This window comes from Choristoneura fumiferana, chromosome 10 (genome assembly GCF_025370935.1).
Source record: "Choristoneura fumiferana chromosome 10, NRCan_CFum_1, whole genome shotgun sequence".
NCBI lineage: Eukaryota > Metazoa > Arthropoda > Insecta > Lepidoptera > Tortricidae > Choristoneura > Choristoneura fumiferana.
The window spans coordinates 16,229,831-16,251,574 of NC_133481.1; the positions used below are offsets into that span (position 1 = coordinate 16,229,831).

Here is a 21,744-nt window from a genome sequence, read left to right on the forward strand (position 1 = left end):
TTGGTTTTTATTTAATTTACCCAGAAAAAAATAATTAAGTAACACCTACAATAAAGTTATGTTTTTTGGTAAAATAGTTTCCTTTACAATCAAATTAGCACGAAATAAAAAAAAATATCTATGACGAATATTGAACTTAATTTAAAATAAAACTCATTATGTATCACACCTTGATCATCAATTTAATACCATCCTAATTACATATTCGTTTTCTTCAACTAATTAATTTATCCTTAACTGTATGGAATCAATATAAATAGACTAGGCAAGACCTTCGTTGTACAATTTGAACTTGTTACAGATTGTCGGATTTATCTATAGACTAGTTGTTACCTCAACTTTCCTTAAATCCGGCACATTAAGAGTAAAATGTCTATTACAATTACAAGCTAAGGGACCACCTAGTTCAGTTTTAGCTATACAAATATTAGGTGATCGAAATTTCTCATCGTCTTTCTTTTTCTTCTTACTTCTTGGTATTGAATGTTTTGTGTAAATTGCACCTATGTCTTTAATAACTGTTTCGTCTTTAGATAAGTAACCATTTTTAAAATTGCTTTTACCATTTGGTATGTACTCTGCTGGTTTTAACCAATCTTCGTAAGATTTTTCGTTTATTTTCGGAATGATTTGAGGATAGTTTTTGTTTTCGGAGTTAGGTTCAACACTGCATCGTTGCGACATCCAAATGTATCTAGCCATTGGTTCTTCTGGACCCCAGAGTCGAGATGGGTTGAAAGCAGATGCTATTTTCTGGAAAAAAAATGTTGTTGATGATGTTGTTGTACAAGGTTGACTGGTAGATTTCTTAAAGGTATAAGTTCACCTTTGTACATATATCTCAACATTTGTCAAATGTGTTTGATTATTGTCTGGGTCTTTAATAAGAAACGTATTAACTTACAGAGAACAAATTGAATTGCTCCTCCTTTGCCACAGCAATGGCCGCCATGATCACGACAATGACCAGTAAACCTATGAACACCCCAACTAAAGGCCAGAGTGTCATGGTCTGGCTCCACGAGACCTTCAGAAGGGTTCGCAGCCACCAGCCCGTGACCCCAACCATGAGGATCGGGGCTGTCCACCACGCGATGATCCAAATGCAGGCTAGCTGCTTGCCAGTCAGGAATTCTATGTCGATTGTGAGGTAGTACCAGCCTGGAAATATTAATTTGTAAATTTTGAAATATCCTGTCAATTTTCAACGATTTAATTTAACGTTTCATTGCGGAGATTTATGAATGGTTAAATTTTCTTTACTCTTCCATGAAGCTGGTATACTCAACGGCGCAAAATTTGGCCCACTCTACATGCAAAATTGCCTATTACTGCATACATTCGAGAGCTTAAACAAATATGTTGGGCTCTTATACCCGTACATATAGTACCATCAGATATGGTAATTCATTCTACCGCTTTTAGTCAACTTTTCCCAGGTTTACCTTGAAGTTAGAACAAAATTTTGCTAGTTATAAATTATGTTAGCTATAAAGACATATTGTATTAGTGCATTCGTAACAACTTTTTGCTTTATTTTTTCAGATTGTATGGCTGATTGATGCTGTTGATCTGCAAAAGAAGAGCTACCACTGGTACGTGGATAATATTTTATCAGAACGATATTTCTTCACTAGGATTTAACAGATGAAAATCAGTACTTCCAAGGGGACTGAAAAGATATCAAAGAAATACCGTGGCAGATTTTACATCAAAAACTCACCATAGATGAACACAAAGCCAACAATTTCCACAGCGGTCGTAAACGTGGCTAGAACAGGCACTACTAGCTCGTCCAAGACTGTCGCGACTTCTACTCCCCTCGTCAGCACAGCGATGGTCAACGTGGTCCCAAGGGCTGATGACGTAGCTGCCGTCAGTCGCCAATGGTCGTTGAAGACACGGCAGAGTTTGTTGAACACAGGGAAGAGGAGTATCAGCTGGAAGGAGAAGCATTGTAGGTATTTTCTGTTGTTGTAGAGGCTGAAGTAAGGAATAGAAGTAAGATATTTGTTTTGTAACAAAAGAGTACAGTAGAAACTGAGACGTGTACCAAAATGAACTTGTTTGCAATCAATTTCACTTTGATTCGTTTAACTAATATACGGATTGAAAAGGTTCCATTAATTTACGCAAATCAGTTTATCCAATTGGACTGTACTTATCTACGCTCCAATTTATAGTTATGTATGTCACGTCTGTTATCAACGACTGCCTGTTTTCAAATAGTTTCAATTTTTAAAACACATCAAAGATCTAGACTTCGTAAATATGTTTAGGCCAATCTTCCTAAAAGTCCAGACACATTACCGATGCATCAATGCACCTGATGTTCGCTTAGAGCGATGAACTAAAACTTTGGCGGTAAATCTTGGTTCATATATAATACAGAGTCTATTCTGGGACCTAATTTGATTATCTAGCTCGTGTTGCGAAGGTATCGTGACAACGGCTAAGACTAAGGGGAGATTTCGTAAATAAGTCATTTATGAGATAATATGAAGACCGTTACTACATTATTCTCAAAATATGTTTTTTTTTATAGTTCCATCATCATCATCTACACCATTTATTTATTTATTAATTTGCCATACTCGTATTCAGCCTTAGAATGTTAACTTTTGAACAAATGCCTCTTCCATGAACCTCCAGTTGCTTAGTTTGGTAGCGGCCTGCATACACCGTGAACCTTCAGCTTTAGCCAGGTCATCCGTCCATGTCATCGGTGGACGTCCTACGCTGCGCTTGCTGATCCGCAGTCTCCATTAAGAACTTTTCGGCCTCAACGGCTGTCGGTTATAGATGCTATTATATGTCCTACCCCTTGGCACTTATACGAGTTAAATCCACTAAAATGGAGAGCTAAAATTGACGTCATATGGCTGAGTAATGATGATGATGGTCGTATACTATTTTGAGTTCTATTGCAGTCGATTTATCTAGCAAAATTATAAAAATTACATACCACAGTGATTATGCTCGATATCAACACCATTCCAAATGCTAATAATGGCCACTCTTTATCCCTTCGACCAGTCACAGATGACTGGTATATTAACACTAGTATTGAAATAAAACTGGTATCTTTTATGCTTTCTCCACCAATTGACTCCCACATAAATACCCAAAGCCAACCGGCTATTAAATTAACTATTATTATCATTATTGATGCCCTGAAAAGAAAAGAGTTCGTTGAAAATTCTAGTTAAAAATGTTATAAGTGGATTTTGTATTTTTGGTACAGATTTAATAGGGTTGTACATTTATATATATTCACCCAAGTAAATACTTTAAGTTCAATTTTTTACAACTGACTGTTGTTTGTTTTTTACATACAATGCCGGAATCTCTTTTTAACAGTGCCTCCCAGAATTTATTTTTCAATGCAATTGAATGTAGTATATGGATTGAAAAGACGCTACATTTCCGCCAACTTTTCAAGATCTTTATTTCTATAATATTGCCTACATTATGACATTTAGGTGCTGTTTCACCATCCATTGATTAGTGTTAACTGACGGTTAAATGTGATGCCGTCTCTATTTGTTTTGTTCGAATAGACGGAGTCGGCATCGCATTTAACCGTCAGTTAACACTAATCAATGGATGGTGAAACAGCCCCTTAATTTATATTAATTAGTTCTAAAGTGTTAACATACCACCGGACATCAGCATGTCTGTACACTGTCCCTCCAGCACTTATTAAATATCCCCCCGCTACTTGCGTCGACAGCAGAGCTTGCACCATCGCGCTGTGCCAAATGTAAGGCTCTGACAACGACATCCATTGCTGGCAGGACTCAAGCACTGAAGTCAGCACTTTACCGTCAGACAGAAATGTACACAGCACTATGGCAAATATCAGTATTAGTGGTGCTAGTATACTGAGAGATACTTTCAGTGATTTGCGGAGGCGATATAATCTGAAAAAAAAAGAATATATAACACACGAAGTTTTCAGTATAATTTAAAGATATATTTTCAAATTTGCAACAATTTCCCTTATATAAAGTCTTTTGTGCCTATTTACAAGTTATGCCACTACGCCTCCTTTATTTTAATCTGCTTGGGAAAAGACAACGAAATCAAAGTCTATACATACATCCATTAGGTACAGACTCTTCTTAGTCACTTTTCTGAGCAACAAACGTTGTATTTTATAATCTATAAGTAAAGGTTTTTTTCTCGCAAATGTGATGAAAAATATTATATATTTTACGGCTGTTATATAAACTAAGAAGATCGACTCAGAAAACCCTCAATTCCTTACTTAACGCCCTTAAGACACAATGTACTAATACACCGGTCTTTATTGTCATCGTTTTCTCCTCGTTATGCCAGGTGACTAGCACCCTCGTTAGCAATAAAATAACAATGATATTACTCACAAAATGGGCACGAAGAACCATAAAATAAATATAATTATGGCCATTATCCCGAGGTACTGCGGATATAATGTAAATGGCGCTAAAAATGTTGAACTGAAATAAAAAACGATACAGGTTAAGGTGTCATTAAATTAGAGTGGAAATGGTTTACAGGCCCTTGGGTGTAATTTATTAGGGATAATTTTATTTAGACGGTAAATTACAAGAAAAAGGGTAGGTACGTCGTAAATGAATGAGACAACAATAAAATTAAGGGTTTTGGAAACAAAGTCATATTAAAATCATCATAAAAATTAAGAGATTGGAAAATTTCCTACTATTATTGATTCCATTATACATATATATATTTAAACTTCAACAGCGTATTATGTATATTTATCATATAAAAGATAATGTTTTGTTTCAGAGAATTTAATTTGAATACAATATTCTTAACGTAAGGAACGCGACTGAGTATGACTACTTTACCTTATTTCCAAATAAAAAAACTACCAAAAAAACTCATTATGCAATAATAAAACAATTGCCTTTCAAAAACCGCAATTCAATATCACGCCACATAATCATCGAAGTGTGAAAACTTACTTGAAACATTCGGACGCGTTCATTTTGTTTTCATAGCCGTGCTGAAAATCAAAACAGATAAATTATTCATCTATGCTATTTAAATTTCGAAACAACGAAACTTTGAAACTTGATCGTTGTGAATGAAATTGTGAATTTTCCGCTCAATCTGTGGAGTTTACGAGTATTTAGATATTGTTTTACTACATTAGCATCGGTGTATTTTACTGCACTATATATTCTAGTGTTTTACAGTCATTTTGACAAGCGTTAAAGTAAAACATATTTGAAATTTGAATCTTATTCGGTTCACTATTTTAACGTTTATTTAAATATAATTTTCGTGGGCACATTTTTGTAGAGGTAGAAGATTTTAAAAAATAATTAAAAATGTCATCAAATTCTACACCCCATTCATAAAATAATATGATTCCAAAAATGAGATGATAGAATAGCTCAAATAATAACCTTATTTCCTACTAGTACATGATATTGAAACTACAAGGTGACAGTGAGTTGGCGAGTCATTAGACTGACTTATAATTTTATTCTAGTCTGAGAAATGAATGGAGTTGTGAAGGTCAATCCCTAAGCGGTTGGGTCACGAACATGTTTATTGAATTAGGTTCCATTACAGGTTATTTTCTAGAAGCATTTTTAAACATTCTACTCTTAACAGGCTTAGAATACTAGTAGGCTTTAAAAGTTAAACGAGTCAAATTCAAAATTCAAATTCAAATGATTTATTTAGTAAATAGGCCGCAATGGGCACTTTTACACGTCATTTTTTAAACTACCAGCGCTTTCGGAAAGACCATCATTGCCAAGAAGAGTGCGCCGCAAGAAACTTGGCAGAAAGTAATTTTTTCATAATAATATAATTACAAATAAAATACTTAAAAGCTTATATTATACAATTAAAGAAAAAAATACAAAAAATAATAATAATAATACAGGGATGTATGGGGTACCTTAGTTACAATACTAAACACTTACTATATCTACTTTCAGTGGAAGTGTAGAATGCTTCCACCGTCATAAATTTTAAAATTATAATAACAATAATTTAGTTCTGAAATATACATTTCAGGTCAAGTCACTATTAAGCTTTTGGATTTCAAAGGCAAGTTTTCGAAGACAAGTCAGTTTATGAAATCTTAATATTGATTTTTTACCGCATAAATATTAGTACGCAACCCTTCATTGCGCTTGGCCCGACACGCACTTGACCGGTTTTTGTAAAGTTCAAAGCGTTTTGCCGATTTAAATGAGATAGATAGACCTTAAGAATACCAAAGAACAGATTTTATTCTGGAAAATTCCGTACTCCTCGCGGAATAGCGATAAAGTAATTCATAACTGACGGAAAAAATATTTACAACATGATTACATGATTGTTTCGTTGTTTTTGTATGTTTCAAGTTACTTGTAGGACAGAAATGTATTTTGTAGCGTTGTTTACATTTTCGTGTCTAAAAATAGTACGTATGATTTAAGTTACTCACCGGAGTTATTTGCAGTCTTGTGCAGTCTTTCAATGGAAACGACCCCTTGCCTATCCATAGCAAGTACGCCGTCGATAGAGCTGCATACACCATCATGTAGATGCAGCAAATGTATGATGTTATAACTTTTAAATGTCCCACGCCTAGAATACGAAACAATATGAGCATAAATTAAAAAAAAAATAGTTTGCTTATCATTCTTTATTTATGTTGGAAAAAGATAAACTAATAAATTCTTGCTATATTTAGTTAGATTCATCATCACATCATTATCATCATACCAGCCTTTGTACATCCCACTGCTGGGCACAGGCGGAGGCCTCTGCCCTCTGTCTGAGACGAGTCTCAGAACGAGAGGGCTTGGGCCGTAGTTCCCACGCGGGTCTAGTGCGGATTAAAATCTTTAAGCACACTCAATTGAAATGACTCTTTAAAAACGGAGAAGTCTTGCGAATTTTGACTTTTTTTTGCCGACCGTACCACATATTTCTAAAGCACACTTTCCAAAATCTAACTCACCTCTTAATATAGGAACTGCTCTCCACACCCCAACTGGATCTTGCTGGCTCAGCTGCCCTACAGCCAGTTGCAGTAGGCTGGCTGGCAGCGCAGCCAGGACCAGCCACAGCGAGTAGACCACCAGGTAAGGAAGAGTGCCATATCTGAACGCCTCCCTCGGCAGACGAACCGAGTTGAAAAGCGTCAGCGCTATGGCAACCGTGCATATTTGCGTTTTGATGAAGTCAATAGCTGACTTTAAAACCTGGAATTGAGAGAAGATAAAATTGAAAAGAAAGGAAATATCGTTAATTTTAAGTAAGTTTATATTTTCTAATTTTACCCCAATTCCGTTGAAATATCGAGATAACAAATAGTCTATGTGTCATTCCAAATGTCCAGCTATATACAAAGTATCTATTGAATAATGTTTTACCGTCATATTTTGTCAGATAAGTTCGTAATAATATCTTGCTCTCCAATTAGCTTCAGTAAACTTCAGTAAGCTAGTTGAGAAAACAAGATAAATACGAACTTTTCCGACAACAAACTTATCCACTACATCAGTATATACCAAATTGCATTCAAATCAGTCCAGCCGTTTTAACGTGAAGTAGAAACACACACACACACACACACACACACACACACACACACACACACACACACACACACACACACACACGAACTCACAAACTTTCACATTAAAAATATCAGAAAGGTTATTTGTCATCTGCTGAACACGATGAATAAAAAAATATTGTCATTTTAATCTGAAAAGAAAATCGTGGCAAAACAGTCATATTTTTATGCAAAATACGTAATCAATCTTGTCTGAGAAGATTGCGAAGTATTCCTTCGATGATCAATAAGAGTATAATAATCAAGAGTCACGGCGGATGCGCATTTTCCTTGATCTAACGAGATCACGTGGAATCAGATTTTATTTTCATTTACGTGACTCGAGATTCAAAGACATTTAGAAGTCGAAGATTTATTGGGGACTGTTTCATTTAATAACAGCCACGAACTGGTTTTGAATACTGAAATTCATCGTCGTTGCACCATCTCTAAACTAGTGGGTGGAAAAATTAAAAAAAAATCAGCATGGTAGTAAGTATATCAAACTTATAAGGAAAACTATAACGGTTAAGTTTTCTTGAGAATTATTAGTAGTTTTAGAGTAAATAGCAGCCTAAGGTATAAAATATACCAAAACGTGGAATATTATGTACAAAATACGATATCCTTAGAAAAATATTACTTATTTTTTTCGTAATGGCTACGGAACCCTATTTCGGGCGTGTCCGACACGCTCTTGGCCGGTTTAAATCTGCTAAGGTCTGAGAGACCGCACGTAGGTGATTAAGGATAAATAAAAAAATATCGTAATTTAGTCGTAATGTATGTATTTATCTGCCTGAATGTCCGTGGTCTAGTTTGTATCGAGAATACAGTCATCAGCACGTTAGCTACTAATATCTGACACAACACAGACGTGCGTAAACATCTGATACGACTCTATTTATAGGGCCGGTAGAAAGTGTGTTTTTGCACGCTCCGCTATGGCAGATATCAATTCAAGTCAATGTACAAGCTTAATTTAATTTGACATGTCAAATAGTGTCAATAGTCCATGATACAATACAATACAATACAATACACCAGAAATAGTAAGCGATACGAAAACAGGTACACAGAAAGAAAATTACAAGGCTAGATAACAATAAGCGGCCTTATCGCTTAGCATCCATGATGATCATATGAGCCATGATCTAATACAACTCGCACTTAACCGGTTTTATCAATTTCTTAGATTTTCACTTTTTTTTTGCTATAGTAACATTATCATAATCAGGTTGGGCCTACTGCCTATTTCCAAGTATGACGGTGTAATGCAAATATTTGAAATATCGGTAACCCATTGTCTGGAAGCCATATGTTATGAAACTGAAGACTGTGTACCTTAATTGTTGACGGCTACGTCGATTGAAACCGAAAGCGAATGGATTCCTGTCATAGCTAGTTACTGCATGCCTGTCATGAAGCTGAACTTTGAGAATAGTAGTTGATACGCTCAGCATTATGCTGAGCCAGTGTCCGATTCACAACCGCAATGACAGATACTATCTTAGGGTGCGTTCAAGTAATACGTAACGCATTTTTGGAGATTTTTGCCGCTACTACGACGGACAACAAAAAAAAAAGATGATCTCTATAGAGAAACTTCCTCTACAAAGAAACGTATTATTTTTGTTTCTGAGCATAGGTAAGTAAATATTCTGCAAATCAATAAATAACAATAATCGGTCAAGGTGATACCCGTAAAAGTAACAAAATTTGGAGTTGAAATAAAAAATACTACAACTTAGTAGCGACATCTCTTGTCTGGGTGAGCGGTTGGTTCCGAAAGTGTGACGTCTCTCGATGAGAGCGGAACATAGATGTCGCTAGTGCTGCTGCATAAGTAGCGTAGTAGAAATAAGCAACCTGAGATATGTATGCATAGGAAAAATTCGTGTCTAGATTCCTGTCCAGCGGTGGTGTAGGGGTTATAGCACGCAGCACGGATTGCTGAGGACCTGGGTTCGATTCCCAGCGCTGGTCTCTTTTTCTGGTTTTTCTGTGCATTCATGTCTCAGTTTGTATTTTCGATATGGTTTCACGGGATACCCGTAAAAGTAACAAAATTTGGAGTTGAAATAAAAAATACAAAAAGACTCCAAAAAAACCAATCATAACAAGGTGACCCAGTTTAAAAAAATGATTGTAATTTGTCTCTTATCGGTTTTACTTTATGAACGTACTTAGATGTACCTACTCGTAATCACGTTTGATGTTTAAAAATGGACGGCACAAACTCGGCCGGTTTTTTTAACATAGAGACTGTTTACATAGACATAACTTAAATAGATACAATTAAAATAAATAGTAAATTTAATAAACCACTTAAACGTTAAATATAAGTACTTTATGTCAAAAATAGTTATTGTTATCGTTAAAGGAAATCCGGTATAATTTCGAGAGTCCATTTAAACTTTAAGCGTTTAAAAAAATGGAAATTTATCGAAGTTTTAAACATACCTAACTCTGATTTCATTGATTAAAATTCCATTCACACCATGGCTCAAATTATTGATTAGCATATAATTTGGTATTTATGGGTATTTTTAGATACTTAAGTCATTGTTATTAAATAGAAAAATAGAAATTGAAATCATTTATTCGTGACAAAGTAGCGTAGCATAACAAAAAGATAGCTTGATCATGTAAATATTGAAATTGATAAACGAAAATTCGAGAATATCGAATTCACAATTCTCGTGTATTTGTAATTGTGATATGTTGTTATTTACTTTCGAAGTATCGACTTGTGACCACCGCTGTAATGAGATCGAACCGACAAGGTAATAATTTAAGCAATAAAATATCAGTCATGGATTATGTCCTGAGCTATATCCTACTAATATTATAAATGCGAATTTTTGTGAGTGAGTGAGTCAATGAGAACGCTGAAACGGCTAGACGTATTTGGATGAAATTTGGTATGTAGATAGCTGGACATCTGGAATAAAACATAGGCTACTTTTGTTCCGATATTTCCACGGGATAGGGATATATAATCTCAAAACGGCAACCGCTGGGCTCAGAGTCATGAAATTTGACATGATTGTTTTTAATGTAACGTCAATGAACACCACGATTTAATTTTCGGGGATTCCCACGGAATCTTTTTAAATCCCGATGTTTCAATTCAGTTGCTGGATCTAATGATTAACGTGTGTGAAGTCGCGGGTGAATACTATTTAGTTATAAATAATCTATTTTGTGTGGTACATAGTCTATATCAGTAGGTAAGTCCCCACCAAAGACCATAAAACGATGTGTATGTGCAAATGGAAAATCAGCACGTCTTGTAGATTACATACTTAGCTTTTACTGTGTATTTGTGCTATGTAAATTAAAAAGTCTTCCACAGATAATACATACCACGGGCTATTAAATGCGAGTATAATTATAGCCTAGCTAGTAGTAGCTAGCTTTTATGAGTCAGCTTTTATACGAAGAAAACAAAAATACGGCTATTAAAACAATTATCTTGCTAATAATATAATACATACACATTTTGTGAATGCCGTCAACTATAATTTCAATTTTAAAGTTTTCTAGTGCTAAACATTTTAAACACTATGAAAAGTGTCTAGGTAAAAATCAGATTAAAAGCGATACAGAAAACAGGTACACAGAGAGAAAATAAAAAAATAACACGAACACCTCTCAACAAAAAAACATCTTACGGAACCACTACTTAAGGCATTCGCTTAAATATTATTATTATTGTGTTTGTTCGTCATTCACAGTCGTTAACGCGTAAACATTGAAAGCAAATGGAGGAAAAGTTGCATAAATTTACGAACACGGCAAACACATTAAAGTCATTGAGTATGTCAAATAAATTACATGAACTAAATCCTACGTAATATTTATTATAAATGAGAATTTTTGCGAGTGTGTGTATGTGTGTCTCGAAAACATGTAATTTTTTATTTCAATATTTTCATTGGATTGGTATGAACGCATGTAAAATTCTTGAATCTCAAACTCTACCACGTCTAGAGACATGATAATTATGTTGCAGAAATGTATTTTTTAATACAATAATGGTGGTGTAATAATATCATGTCTTAGTAATAATGTAAGTGTAATGTGTTGGTCACATAATTATTACACATTATTATTAAAACTTTAGTATATTAGTATTTAACAGTATAATTATTTGATTTAATGATAGATAACATAAAACATAATAAGTCACTTTAGTAAATTCACACATAGCACCTGAGAACAAGATGGTCTTTACAATGTTCTTCATATAAGGCAAATGCAGCATTACGTGCTTTTTTGCAACTTTATAAATCCCGAAGTTCCAATTTAACTTCTCAAGCTTAGTGTGTTACCATTTCTCCTATCAGATCCTATTAGGTAGGTACCTAGTACTCGTACTTAATAGAGCTGATATCAAGTGTAATAAACCTTGATGCAACGAACTATCGTGACAAATTGGGATTACTGTCTGCTATATCACCTGCCAGTTACTATAAGCAGTTGTAATTTAGTACTTGTCATTTACCCCATTAATATCGTAATAATTTGCTATAACAGTTTACATAGCATGTTTTCAAACGGACAAAGTAGTTTATATTAAATCGAATGTCTTCTATTTTATTTTATTTATCTTTCTTCATTAGTTTACGTGAACACTTGATATTCTGTCTCTTCATCTCATCACACGCATGCAAGCCCAAAGCGGAGGAGTGGGACAGAATTTCGCTAGGGAAGTTCAATACCGTGGCCATCTGTACCGAGAATTTAGAACACTGGTCCCGACTGTGGAACTAACTTAAGAGATCCTAGACCACTAGACTTATTTTTTATTTTTGAAGCAGTCCGTTTTTTTTTTAAGATATCAATGTCGCCCACAGGTAAAATCGTCCATAGGTTTATACCTATTGTCCCCTTCCCCTATTGTCCAAACGCATTATAATAAATCCTTGTGAAATAAATTATTTCCAATAAAAATATATGTCGATACTATTTTAAGAAACTGTGCGCTTGCAACTTTCATACTATTACAAGCATGACTTCTTATATTTCCTCTGTTTCATACTTACGTATGTCTTACACGCTATAGTCAAGTGAAAGAAAACCAGCTCATAATACAACCCAATAACGTCCATTTTCTACTGTGCTGGAGAAGAGGACGGAAATATTATTTTCATTTGTTTAGAAGGATAATTTAAGCGGCTCGTAGGCTATCAGTCAAATATTACAGTGGAATTGACAGGTTTACGTTACACGTAATGTATCATATTTTATGAGTGGCAACTTCTGTGCATGTTAATTACACATTACGTGCACTCATGCACGCACCGCAAAAACCTTATGCGATCTTTTCATAGTCTGTTAAAGTCTGTGAAAAATAACTACAAAATTTTACTCCATCAAGATACTTCCAGTTATCCTAGAAACTTTAAATTTGGTATATAAAGGTAAATCTTATTGCATAAAATCATATATAAAATAACTGCACATTTATACAAACAAATTTGCAAGGAAACCTCAATGTGTGAGTCCAACTCGCGATTGGCCGGTTTTTTTATGAAATTAAGATGAAACCACTTTTTTATATTTAAGATAAGCCCAAAGGAAGAGATAAAGATAAAGATAATTTTATTTATGAGAAACTTACTTAGTCATTTTCAATATACAATGAACCCTGAAATCATACCTTTCATAAGGATCAAACTAGATTAAAACATAAAACAGTGAAACATAAGCCTGGCTTAATAAGGTAGGCTTATCATAGTTTCTTGTTATAATAAAGTTAATGCATTTAATCCTTTCTGGAGGTGAGGTTACTAATTTATACTGAAGGGAAAAAGGTTAAATTAGCCTGTTTGTTCCAGTATTTTATTACAACTAGTTTTTATTTTAGTTTTACTTTATTTAGTTCCTAATTTATTCTTTGTATCTAGATAACAGCTACAAATAGAAACTGGCTATGGACAATAAGATTTTTATGGAGCTTAGCGGACTGCCAGCCAACCTCACTATAAGAAAAAAATACAGATTATCAAATATTTTAATAGATACTTTACTTAATTTAATACACATCGTCATCCTATCCTATATGCGTCCCACTGCTGGGCACAGGATTTCTCTCAGAATGAAAGGGCTTGAGCTATAGTTCCCACGCGTGCCAAGTGCGGATTGAGAACTAACACACATATAAGAACGTGATACAAAAGCATGTCAATAAAAAAACTTTTTTTTAACGAAAAATCCTCATGACAAATATTTAAAATTATACTAGGTACTTAGCGAAACCGTGATGTAAAAAGTTGTTCAAGTATTTGAAAATTACATGGTTGAGGTCTTTTGGATGCCAGGAGAGGCACATTATAAGGGCCATCGCTCGGGCACCTTTAATTTGCGGGTCCTTAGGTCTCACCCTAATATATGTCACGGTCCGCCTAGCCCGTCCCTTTGTGTGTTTCAATCTAATAAGTACGTTTTTAGAATCAGCAGCTGAATCAGAAAACGTTAGTGGAAATTAGTATCAACTAGAGTTTACCCGCGGCTTCGCACGCGTAAACTATTCGATCTGGTAGTTACAATTGAAATTCCGGGATTTAACAAAATTTCCCTGGGAATTCCCAAAATTTATATCATGGTCTTCATTGAGGTTGTGTTAAGAACAATTGGCCAAAATTTTAAGACTCTAAACCTGGCGGTTGAAATTTTGAGATTTTTTCCCTATCCCGTGGGAATATCGGGATAAAAATATGCTACCTATAAACTTTTTGCCAAATTTCATTCACATCCGTCCAGCCGTTTCAGCGTGAAGAAGTAACAAACATACTCACTCACTCAATCACAAACCTTCACATTCCAAGCTAATTACATTTTCGAAGGATTATCAAAGTCAAAGTCAAAGTCAAAATATCTTTATTCAATTTAGGCTATAACAAGCAATACGATTTTTTTTTCTTTAAAAATATGGCTCTGTCCATCGGAGGACAAGCCAGTGTCTAGTAGTTTTTGCCGTTGTACGGTAAAAAAATCTAGAAAACGAAATATGAGAGGTAATGGTGGATGAACGATGACCTGACCTGTGCTGTTATAGAATTAATAGAAGCAATACGATTATGATTTGGAGTAGGTACCTCAAACGTTACGTTATTTGTGCGACATTTAAAAGATCTTATTTTATATAGCTATTTTATATAGTTTTGATTAAATAACTGAAAATCTGAATGTAGTTTGTTCAAAATTGAGAGGAAGGGGCATGCCGACCTTTTAGCGAAATTATTGAATTAATTTAATACGTTGCTGAATAATTACCAGTAAAGGTTTAGTTTTAAAGCTGTTTTGAAACATGTGTGAGATGTTTGAAGACTTATTCTTTAAATTATACACTGTTGAAACGCGATTACTCATAGTTCGTTCAATAGAGAAAATCTCGAAGTGGTCTTAAAAAAACAAACAAAAACCTTAGTACGGCGTAAATTATTGCGCGGCAGGTCATGAATTTTTAATAAAAATCATAACAAACTAGATGATTTATAACGCGTATACACGTCACATTTTAAAATATGTGTTTGTTTTACTACATACATACATACATATAATCACGCCTCTTTCCCGTAGGGGTAGGCAGAGACCACTTCTTTCCACTTGCTACGATCCTTACATACTTGTTTCGCTTCGTCCACTTTCATTATTCCCTTCATACATGCTCTTCAGTTTAGGGTACTCTTGACCTGGCCTTTTTCAAGACGTCCCTGATTTGGTCTCGGAACGTCCGCCTAGGTCTACCCCTTCCAACACTTTCATTCACACTCGCATCATACACTTTTTTCGTCAACCGTTCTTCATTCATTCTCCCGACATGGCCAAACCATCTCAGCATACCTTTCTCAATTTTTGTCACTACATCTTCTTTCAGACCGCAACGTTTCCTTATCTCACTATTTCTTATCCTGTCACTCAGTTTAACTCCTATCATACTTCTTAACGCTCTCATCTCAACTGCATTTATTCTGCTTTCATGTTTCTTCTACCATACCCAACTTTCACTTCCGTACATGAGTGTCGGAACCAACAACACCCGCCCATGCACAGCCAAACGAGCCTTGTTAGACACCTTCCGTCTGTTCATAAAGAAGTGCAAAGCTCCATTCACCATGTTTCCTGCATTCACTATTTTGTTTTACTAATACGAAGAAAATACCCCAAAACGCGCGCGTTCTGGCCATCCTATTGTGAGCCACTCCGCTTCGCCTTTATCCTCTTTCACCCGCTTCTCCCGTGTCCACATTGATTAGCACTAAAAACTTTCAGCCTTATTCATAAAAAATCCTTAATTGAGGTTTGATCGGTCTGTTACTTAGCAGACTGATTAAGCTTGTTAGACGGTTGTCAAGAAGTATGATTCATAAACGCTTGCTGGCAGTCTGCTAGTTGTTGAGCAGTTGATAGATGGATTAGACGCGTTATGTTGGCAATCTTGACAAATCAAAGGAAAAAAATGGCCTCATCGATAATTTAAAAAAAAATGACAGCAGTGACAGCAAATTAACAGGAAAAAAAGCAAGATGTTTGTTTTCCCGCCATTTCCGATCCGCATGTTTATGTTTAAGTGCAAAAAGCCGTAATTATGTTAATCATCCTAATTTTATTTTTTCATATTTATTGTTAGTAAAATAATAAAGTAGCAGTAATTTTAGAGGATTTTTAAATACAAATTCCTGAAAATAATTTTTCCTGGTTTTTTTTATTATCTTTGCGTAACTTCACCCTTCGCTAAAAATATCTTCGGTATGGTTTTTTGCTCTTGTCAAAGTCAGCTGTTCAAACTTGTGGAGGCCATTTTGTGACTTAGCAGGGAGAAAAAGGAGGGTCTACGGTCCTCTAACTTTAGCAGAGCCTTGATCGACTGATTAGCGCTAACAGACTTTTATGAATCACGTTTTTTAGCATCGCGCCTTCAAGGAGCCTTCAAGGAAGCTCCAACTTTTTATGAATAAGGCTGTTAGTCTTTTACTATGTCTCAATAATCCTGATGTTTACAAAAGAAACATTTGCGTTAGTGACTTTATTTAATACCTACTTTGTAAAGACAAAGATATATTTTCAAAAATCTGCTGTTCCCGTTACGTCCATTACGAGCATTACGAAAACGTCTACCATCCAAAGATTTATGTACCATTTAAATATTAATTTTCTTAATGCAATGTAGGTTTTAAGTCCCATACGTTGCGTTATAATTTATTCAAAGGGCACGGAACCCGCCGAGCATGTCGAATTAGGTGTTAGTCCAGTGAGCCCTACTTCATGTTAAGTTAAACAAGTGTATTAAAATAGTTTGTATTAAATAAATATTGCTCTACATTTCAGACAATGGAATATTAGCTGTTGCTTGTGACTCCGTTTGCAAAGCATACGTTAAGCGCCTACTCCTTTCTCAAAGGGTCGTCAACGCATCTGTAACTACACTTATGTTGTGGGTGTCAATGGGTTGCGGGAAGTACATTACAACAGGTGACTGCCTGCTCATTCGTGTACTACCGTTTCGCAATTTTTTTTCCCAATGTTTCATTTGGCAAATGTATCATTTCCCAATATCAGATTTCTCCGAAACCAAAAATTTTTTCTCAGAATATTTTCTTTATGGTTTTATAGAGCGCAGTTGGTTAAGTAGGTTTGTTTTATGAAATTTCCGAAAATAATACGGTTTCGGAGAAATTTGATACTTGGGAAATGAAACATTTGTGAAATAGTACATTGGGCATCAAGGGGCGTAAGAAGGGGATTATTAACGAGAGTCTATTAAAAGCCCGATGCCGGAGGCGGAGGCTGAGGCCCCAATTCAATTCCAATTTTTTTGTTAGTTTTACGGTCATCCCGTAAAACCTATATCGAAAATACAATCTTAATTTGATTGCTTAATAACGATATCTCTTGTCCGGGTGAGCGGTTAGTTCCGATGGAGTGCAGAAAAGTTTCTCGATGAGGGCTACGGCATAGATGTCGCTAGTATCGCTGCTTAAGTGGCTATATTATAAGAAACAACACAAGCTGAGATATGAGGTGCATAGGAGAAATTCATGTCTGTATCGTTGTCCAGCGGTGGTGTAGCGGTATAGCACACAGCACGGAATGCCGAAGATCTGGGTTCGATTCCCAGCGCTGGTCTTATTTTTCTGGTTTTTCTGTGCATCTATATTTCAGTTTGTATTTTCAATATATTTTTCATCATACTTGCTCTTAAATAGTGTCGTAACATGGAAACTACCTTGGTTGCAACCCCCCAAATAAAACCCTCGAGCTTAATGTGCTTGTCATGAAACCCGTGGTCGGTAAATGAGTTATTGAGCGCAAATTTACTTGTCATGAAAACCAAGGTCGGTAAATGAGTCAATGCCCGTACTGATACTGCTGCGTGCGCTGCTGCTGCAGGTGCATGGCGCAGCAGCAGGCCCACACGCACACGCACGTCAGGCGCATGCTGCGGGAGGGGAAGGGCGGCGCTACCAAGAGCGCAGCCTAAGGTATCGCCAATATTTGGAAGATTTACTCGCTAGAAATTTTACTCGCAAATGTGATAAGCCCTCAGTCTTGGACTTCGGGTTTCTAATAGACTCTCGTTCGTAATTTCTTACTTGCCCTGCCCTTAAGACACAATGTACTATTTGCCTGACCATTCCTATTACGGTCATGGTACGATACGTCGTAGTGTGTAAAGACCTTTAGAAAATGCACGTTTGATTTTTTTTATCAACATTTTTGGCAAAAAGCCCTTCTACATTAGTTTAGCGATTTAAGCGGGAAGAGAATTGCTTTTGCGTAAAGATGAGGTCAAATGATCTAACCTCCACGTTAATAAGGTTAATTGGTTGACATATTTTATTTGCTCAATTAGCTCTATCCTGCTGTATTGCTCCGGTGGAAGAAAAAAATACTATTATGACGGCGCAAGATGGTTCATATTGTTAATGTTCAGAAACTTCATAGCATTGCAATGTATCAGGATTTACTTCATAACGGCCGTTGACTATAGACTAGGGATGGGCCGAATATTCATTTTATATTCGGTATTCGGCATATTCGGCAGGTTTACCGAATATTCGGCTAAATCACCGAATATTCGGCAATGTGGTACTCGAAATTTTTACAGTATTGGGCCATGTATGAGTTGAGTGTTAAATGTGTCATTTTTATGCAGCACAGTGAGGCTTTATGTTTGTGTTGGCACGGTAGCTTTATTTCCAATAAGAGCAGATAAAAAAGATAGTTATTAATTAAAAACCAAATATAAGTTGTATGTAGTTGTTTTGACATTAAGCTACAGTGATTTTTATAATAAAATAATAAGTTCATAAAATATAATCAATCATAATTTTTTTGTGAGAAATTAAGCAAGTCTTTTGTTTTGATTAAGAGTTGCATGATTAAATTGCAATATTTCAACAAAAAAATAATCCTATTTCTAGTTTCTACTTAGGAATCAATTATGCCGAATATTCGGTTCGGTAAAAGTTTTACCGAACATTCGGCCAAATATTTGTGTTCGGTGAAACCCATGTTCCGGCAGGTGATGATGACTATTCCGACGGAGTATCAGACTCCACTATTCATGCATCTTTGTGATATTGAAGGATCTGCTAGCCAAATTTCAAGTCCCTGGCCTAAGTAGTCTATAATAATGTCCTTTTAAATTAGCTCAGAGATTTAACCTATAAAACAGTAACATCACTGACTGACAGAAAACCCACAGCCTAAACTATTCCACCACATAGTTATAAGGATGAAATCTACATTGTTATGTCTACTTATAAATAACTTTTTTACTTATAAAAACTCTGTCCGTTGTGTAAGTAACAGACAAGTAAGGTAATTGTTCTAGTATTTGACATATATTATTATGTAGTATTAATATTCCTTAAAAGATGACAAACTGTTGTCACCTGTATTGCTAATGATAGAATTAAAAAATACTCGTAACAACTACTGGGGTAGTGACCAGCCCTCGTATATCAACTTTATATTTTTGAGACATTGTTCTGATTAAAAATTTAAAAAAGTGGTGTGCAGTTATGTACAGTTTTACTTCAATTATTAACTTTGTTCTTATTAATTTAATAATTAATAAAACTTAATTTTCGATTCGGGTGTTATTTTTACAAGGTCCATTTTGTTGCACTATTGTATATCGGTGACATTTGCACGGTAAAAGGTAGCACTTCATTAAAACACAGCATATTTTGTTAAATTTCAAGTATCTAACTACTTTCTTGCACTGGTGTTGTCATCGGTTCAAAAGATACAGCCTTGTGACAGACATACAACCACGGAACTCTTAAAAGGTTACACAACAAATGATCAGTTACTTAAACACCTATTGTTAATTTGATTTAGGTTTTGCCACGAACTTACTGAATTAGAAACAAGTGTTTATAAAATATTTCGCTAGAAAATATTTTTTAACAAAAAGTACTCTGTATAAACAACTCCGACCCGGCTCCGGGTGTGGACCCGTGTGGTGTCAGTCGGGTTAGAATTACACCTCTCCATTTTTTCGTGGATGTCGTAAGAGGTGACTGAAGATATAGATTAAGGTATATTATTTACCGTAGGCGACAGGCTAGCAACCTGTCACTATTGTACCGTTTCTGTCAAATTTAAAACCTAAAATTGATAAAAGTGGCTCTGAAGCGGTTCACGTTTCGTATGCTCTGCCTACCCCATTTGGGAATACAGGCGTGATGTTTGTGTGTGTCTGTGTGTGTGTGTGTGTAAACAACCCGTTTTATTTAACGTCTTGTCAAATTACTTCAAACACTTAAATTGACTAATTTTTACAAGTTTCAAGTGCGTGATGATGCATTAATATTTCTTTTACTATTATGAAACAGGTAGATATGGGTGCATAACCACAGCTATAATAATAAGTTGGTATTTCCCTGTAAAGGTATTTAGCTTCTCTCATATCCAATGTTTAATCTGTGCGACTGCGCGTCTAATGCAATTATGCAATTAAAAATAAGAACTGAATTGACCTCAAACGTATTCCATTCCAAGAGATACAAAACTTTACGTTGTTTTAATAAAATTAAATAAATAAATGTCACTGGACACTTGATAGATATTGACCTAGTCCCAAAGTAAGTAAAGCTAGTGTTATGGATAAACATAATTAAATAGAGAACTCGAGAGAAAATAATCATAATATCATACAAATATCTGCCCCGACCGGGAGTCAAACCCGGGACCTCAAGCTTCGTCATCATCGTGTCACTATAACTTTGAGCATCGGCTACCTTGAATACTGAACTAAATCCAATGTCGAAATTGTAACTGAAAACGTGCTTAAAACAAAAAATCGTTTCGATTTCAAAGACTTTAGTCATTGTGCAAAATACCTGTCGCACGTTCAAGGTCATTGGGGACATTACCCTGCCATTTCTGGAGGTCCTCCCTTGGCATCCATTGCTGCGGTCCGAGGTGTATATTTCACATTGCCAAGGAGCCACTGCCATATAAATACTGATCTATGAACGCCACGGTTGGAAAACAAGAGACGATCGAGCGCACGCGCTCCGCACGTAAAACTGAATTGCTGGGCAGGAAGGTGTGTTTGATAGAGATTTGTTGCGATCGATAGAGTGACCGTTGTCGATAAATAAAATTTATCGACTTTTTATATCCAGTAGGCTTGCTTTTAGTATACGATGATGAAGGAAAGGGGGCGGGGCAACTGTTGATCAGTTTAATATAATAAAATATTTCTAAAAATAATTTGACAAAAATAAGTAGATAGGTAAAAAAAGTTCATTTTTAACTAGTTCAAATGATTGACTCTAACCAACTTTGGTTTCATTGAAATGGATGAAACTAATGTCCCAAACCCAGATCTAGCGATTGTTTTTTAAACTCTAGGACGTGCAAGCATCCCTTCGAAAATAAAATAATGACACTGTGGCAATTAAAATTTTCTCATTAATTTAAACCTCTTTTTTAATTTGAAGCCCGATTATATCCATCTTAATAAGATTTTGAATATAATTCACACGCCATTCATTACATTTTGCATTTTGTTTTGAACTTGGTAAAGATTTGAATGTTTTTCAAGCATTTGTAATATATTTTTTTTAATTTCTACATTAAAGTATTAATTACACAAAAATAGGCTACAATTATTTAATCAATCTCCGGTCCATAGCTTC

The 21,744-nt window shown here is 35.3% G+C and overlaps 1 protein-coding gene across 2 annotated transcripts; it reads right to left on the minus strand.

Annotated features, from left to right (window-relative positions):
- Positions 1-142: 142 nt before the first annotated feature.
- LOC141432184 (sodium-dependent nutrient amino acid transporter 1-like) lies at positions 143-21,125 on the minus strand. Of its 2 annotated transcripts, none has more exons than XM_074093667.1 (10): positions 20,974-21,125; positions 6,977-7,220; positions 6,458-6,600; positions 4,974-5,014; positions 4,389-4,481; positions 3,660-3,923; positions 2,966-3,173; positions 1,724-1,940; positions 905-1,161; positions 143-753 (listed from the first exon to the last, which is right to left on the minus strand). In XM_074093667.1, exons 1-10 carry the CDS (start codon positions 21,055-21,057, stop codon positions 316-318), a joined length of 1,989 nt encoding a protein of 662 aa, XP_073949768.1. In that variant the 5' UTR covers positions 21,058-21,125; the 3' UTR covers positions 143-315. The 2 variants fall into 2 exon arrangements, with proteins under 2 accessions (XP_073949768.1, XP_073949767.1); XM_074093666.1 differs by having other exon boundaries at positions 20,941-21,125.
- Positions 21,126-21,744: the final 619 nt, after the last annotated feature.

What these genes read in the sequence shown, in the direction of transcription:
- LOC141432184 (XM_074093666.1), bottom strand. Translation starts at nt 21,057, where the DNA reads ATGGCAGTGGCTCCTTGGCAATGTGAAATATACACCTCGGACCGCAGC. An exon ending in CAAGACTGCAAATAACTCCG is followed by an intron (nt 5,015 to 6,457) that starts GTGAGTAACTTA and finishes TTTGATTTTCAG; the next exon opens with CACGGCTATGAAAACAAAAT. An exon ending in TGGTTCTTCGTGCCCATTTT is followed by an intron (nt 3,924 to 4,388) that starts GTGAGTAATATC and finishes TTTTTTTTTCAG; the next exon opens with ATTATATCGCCTCCGCAAAT.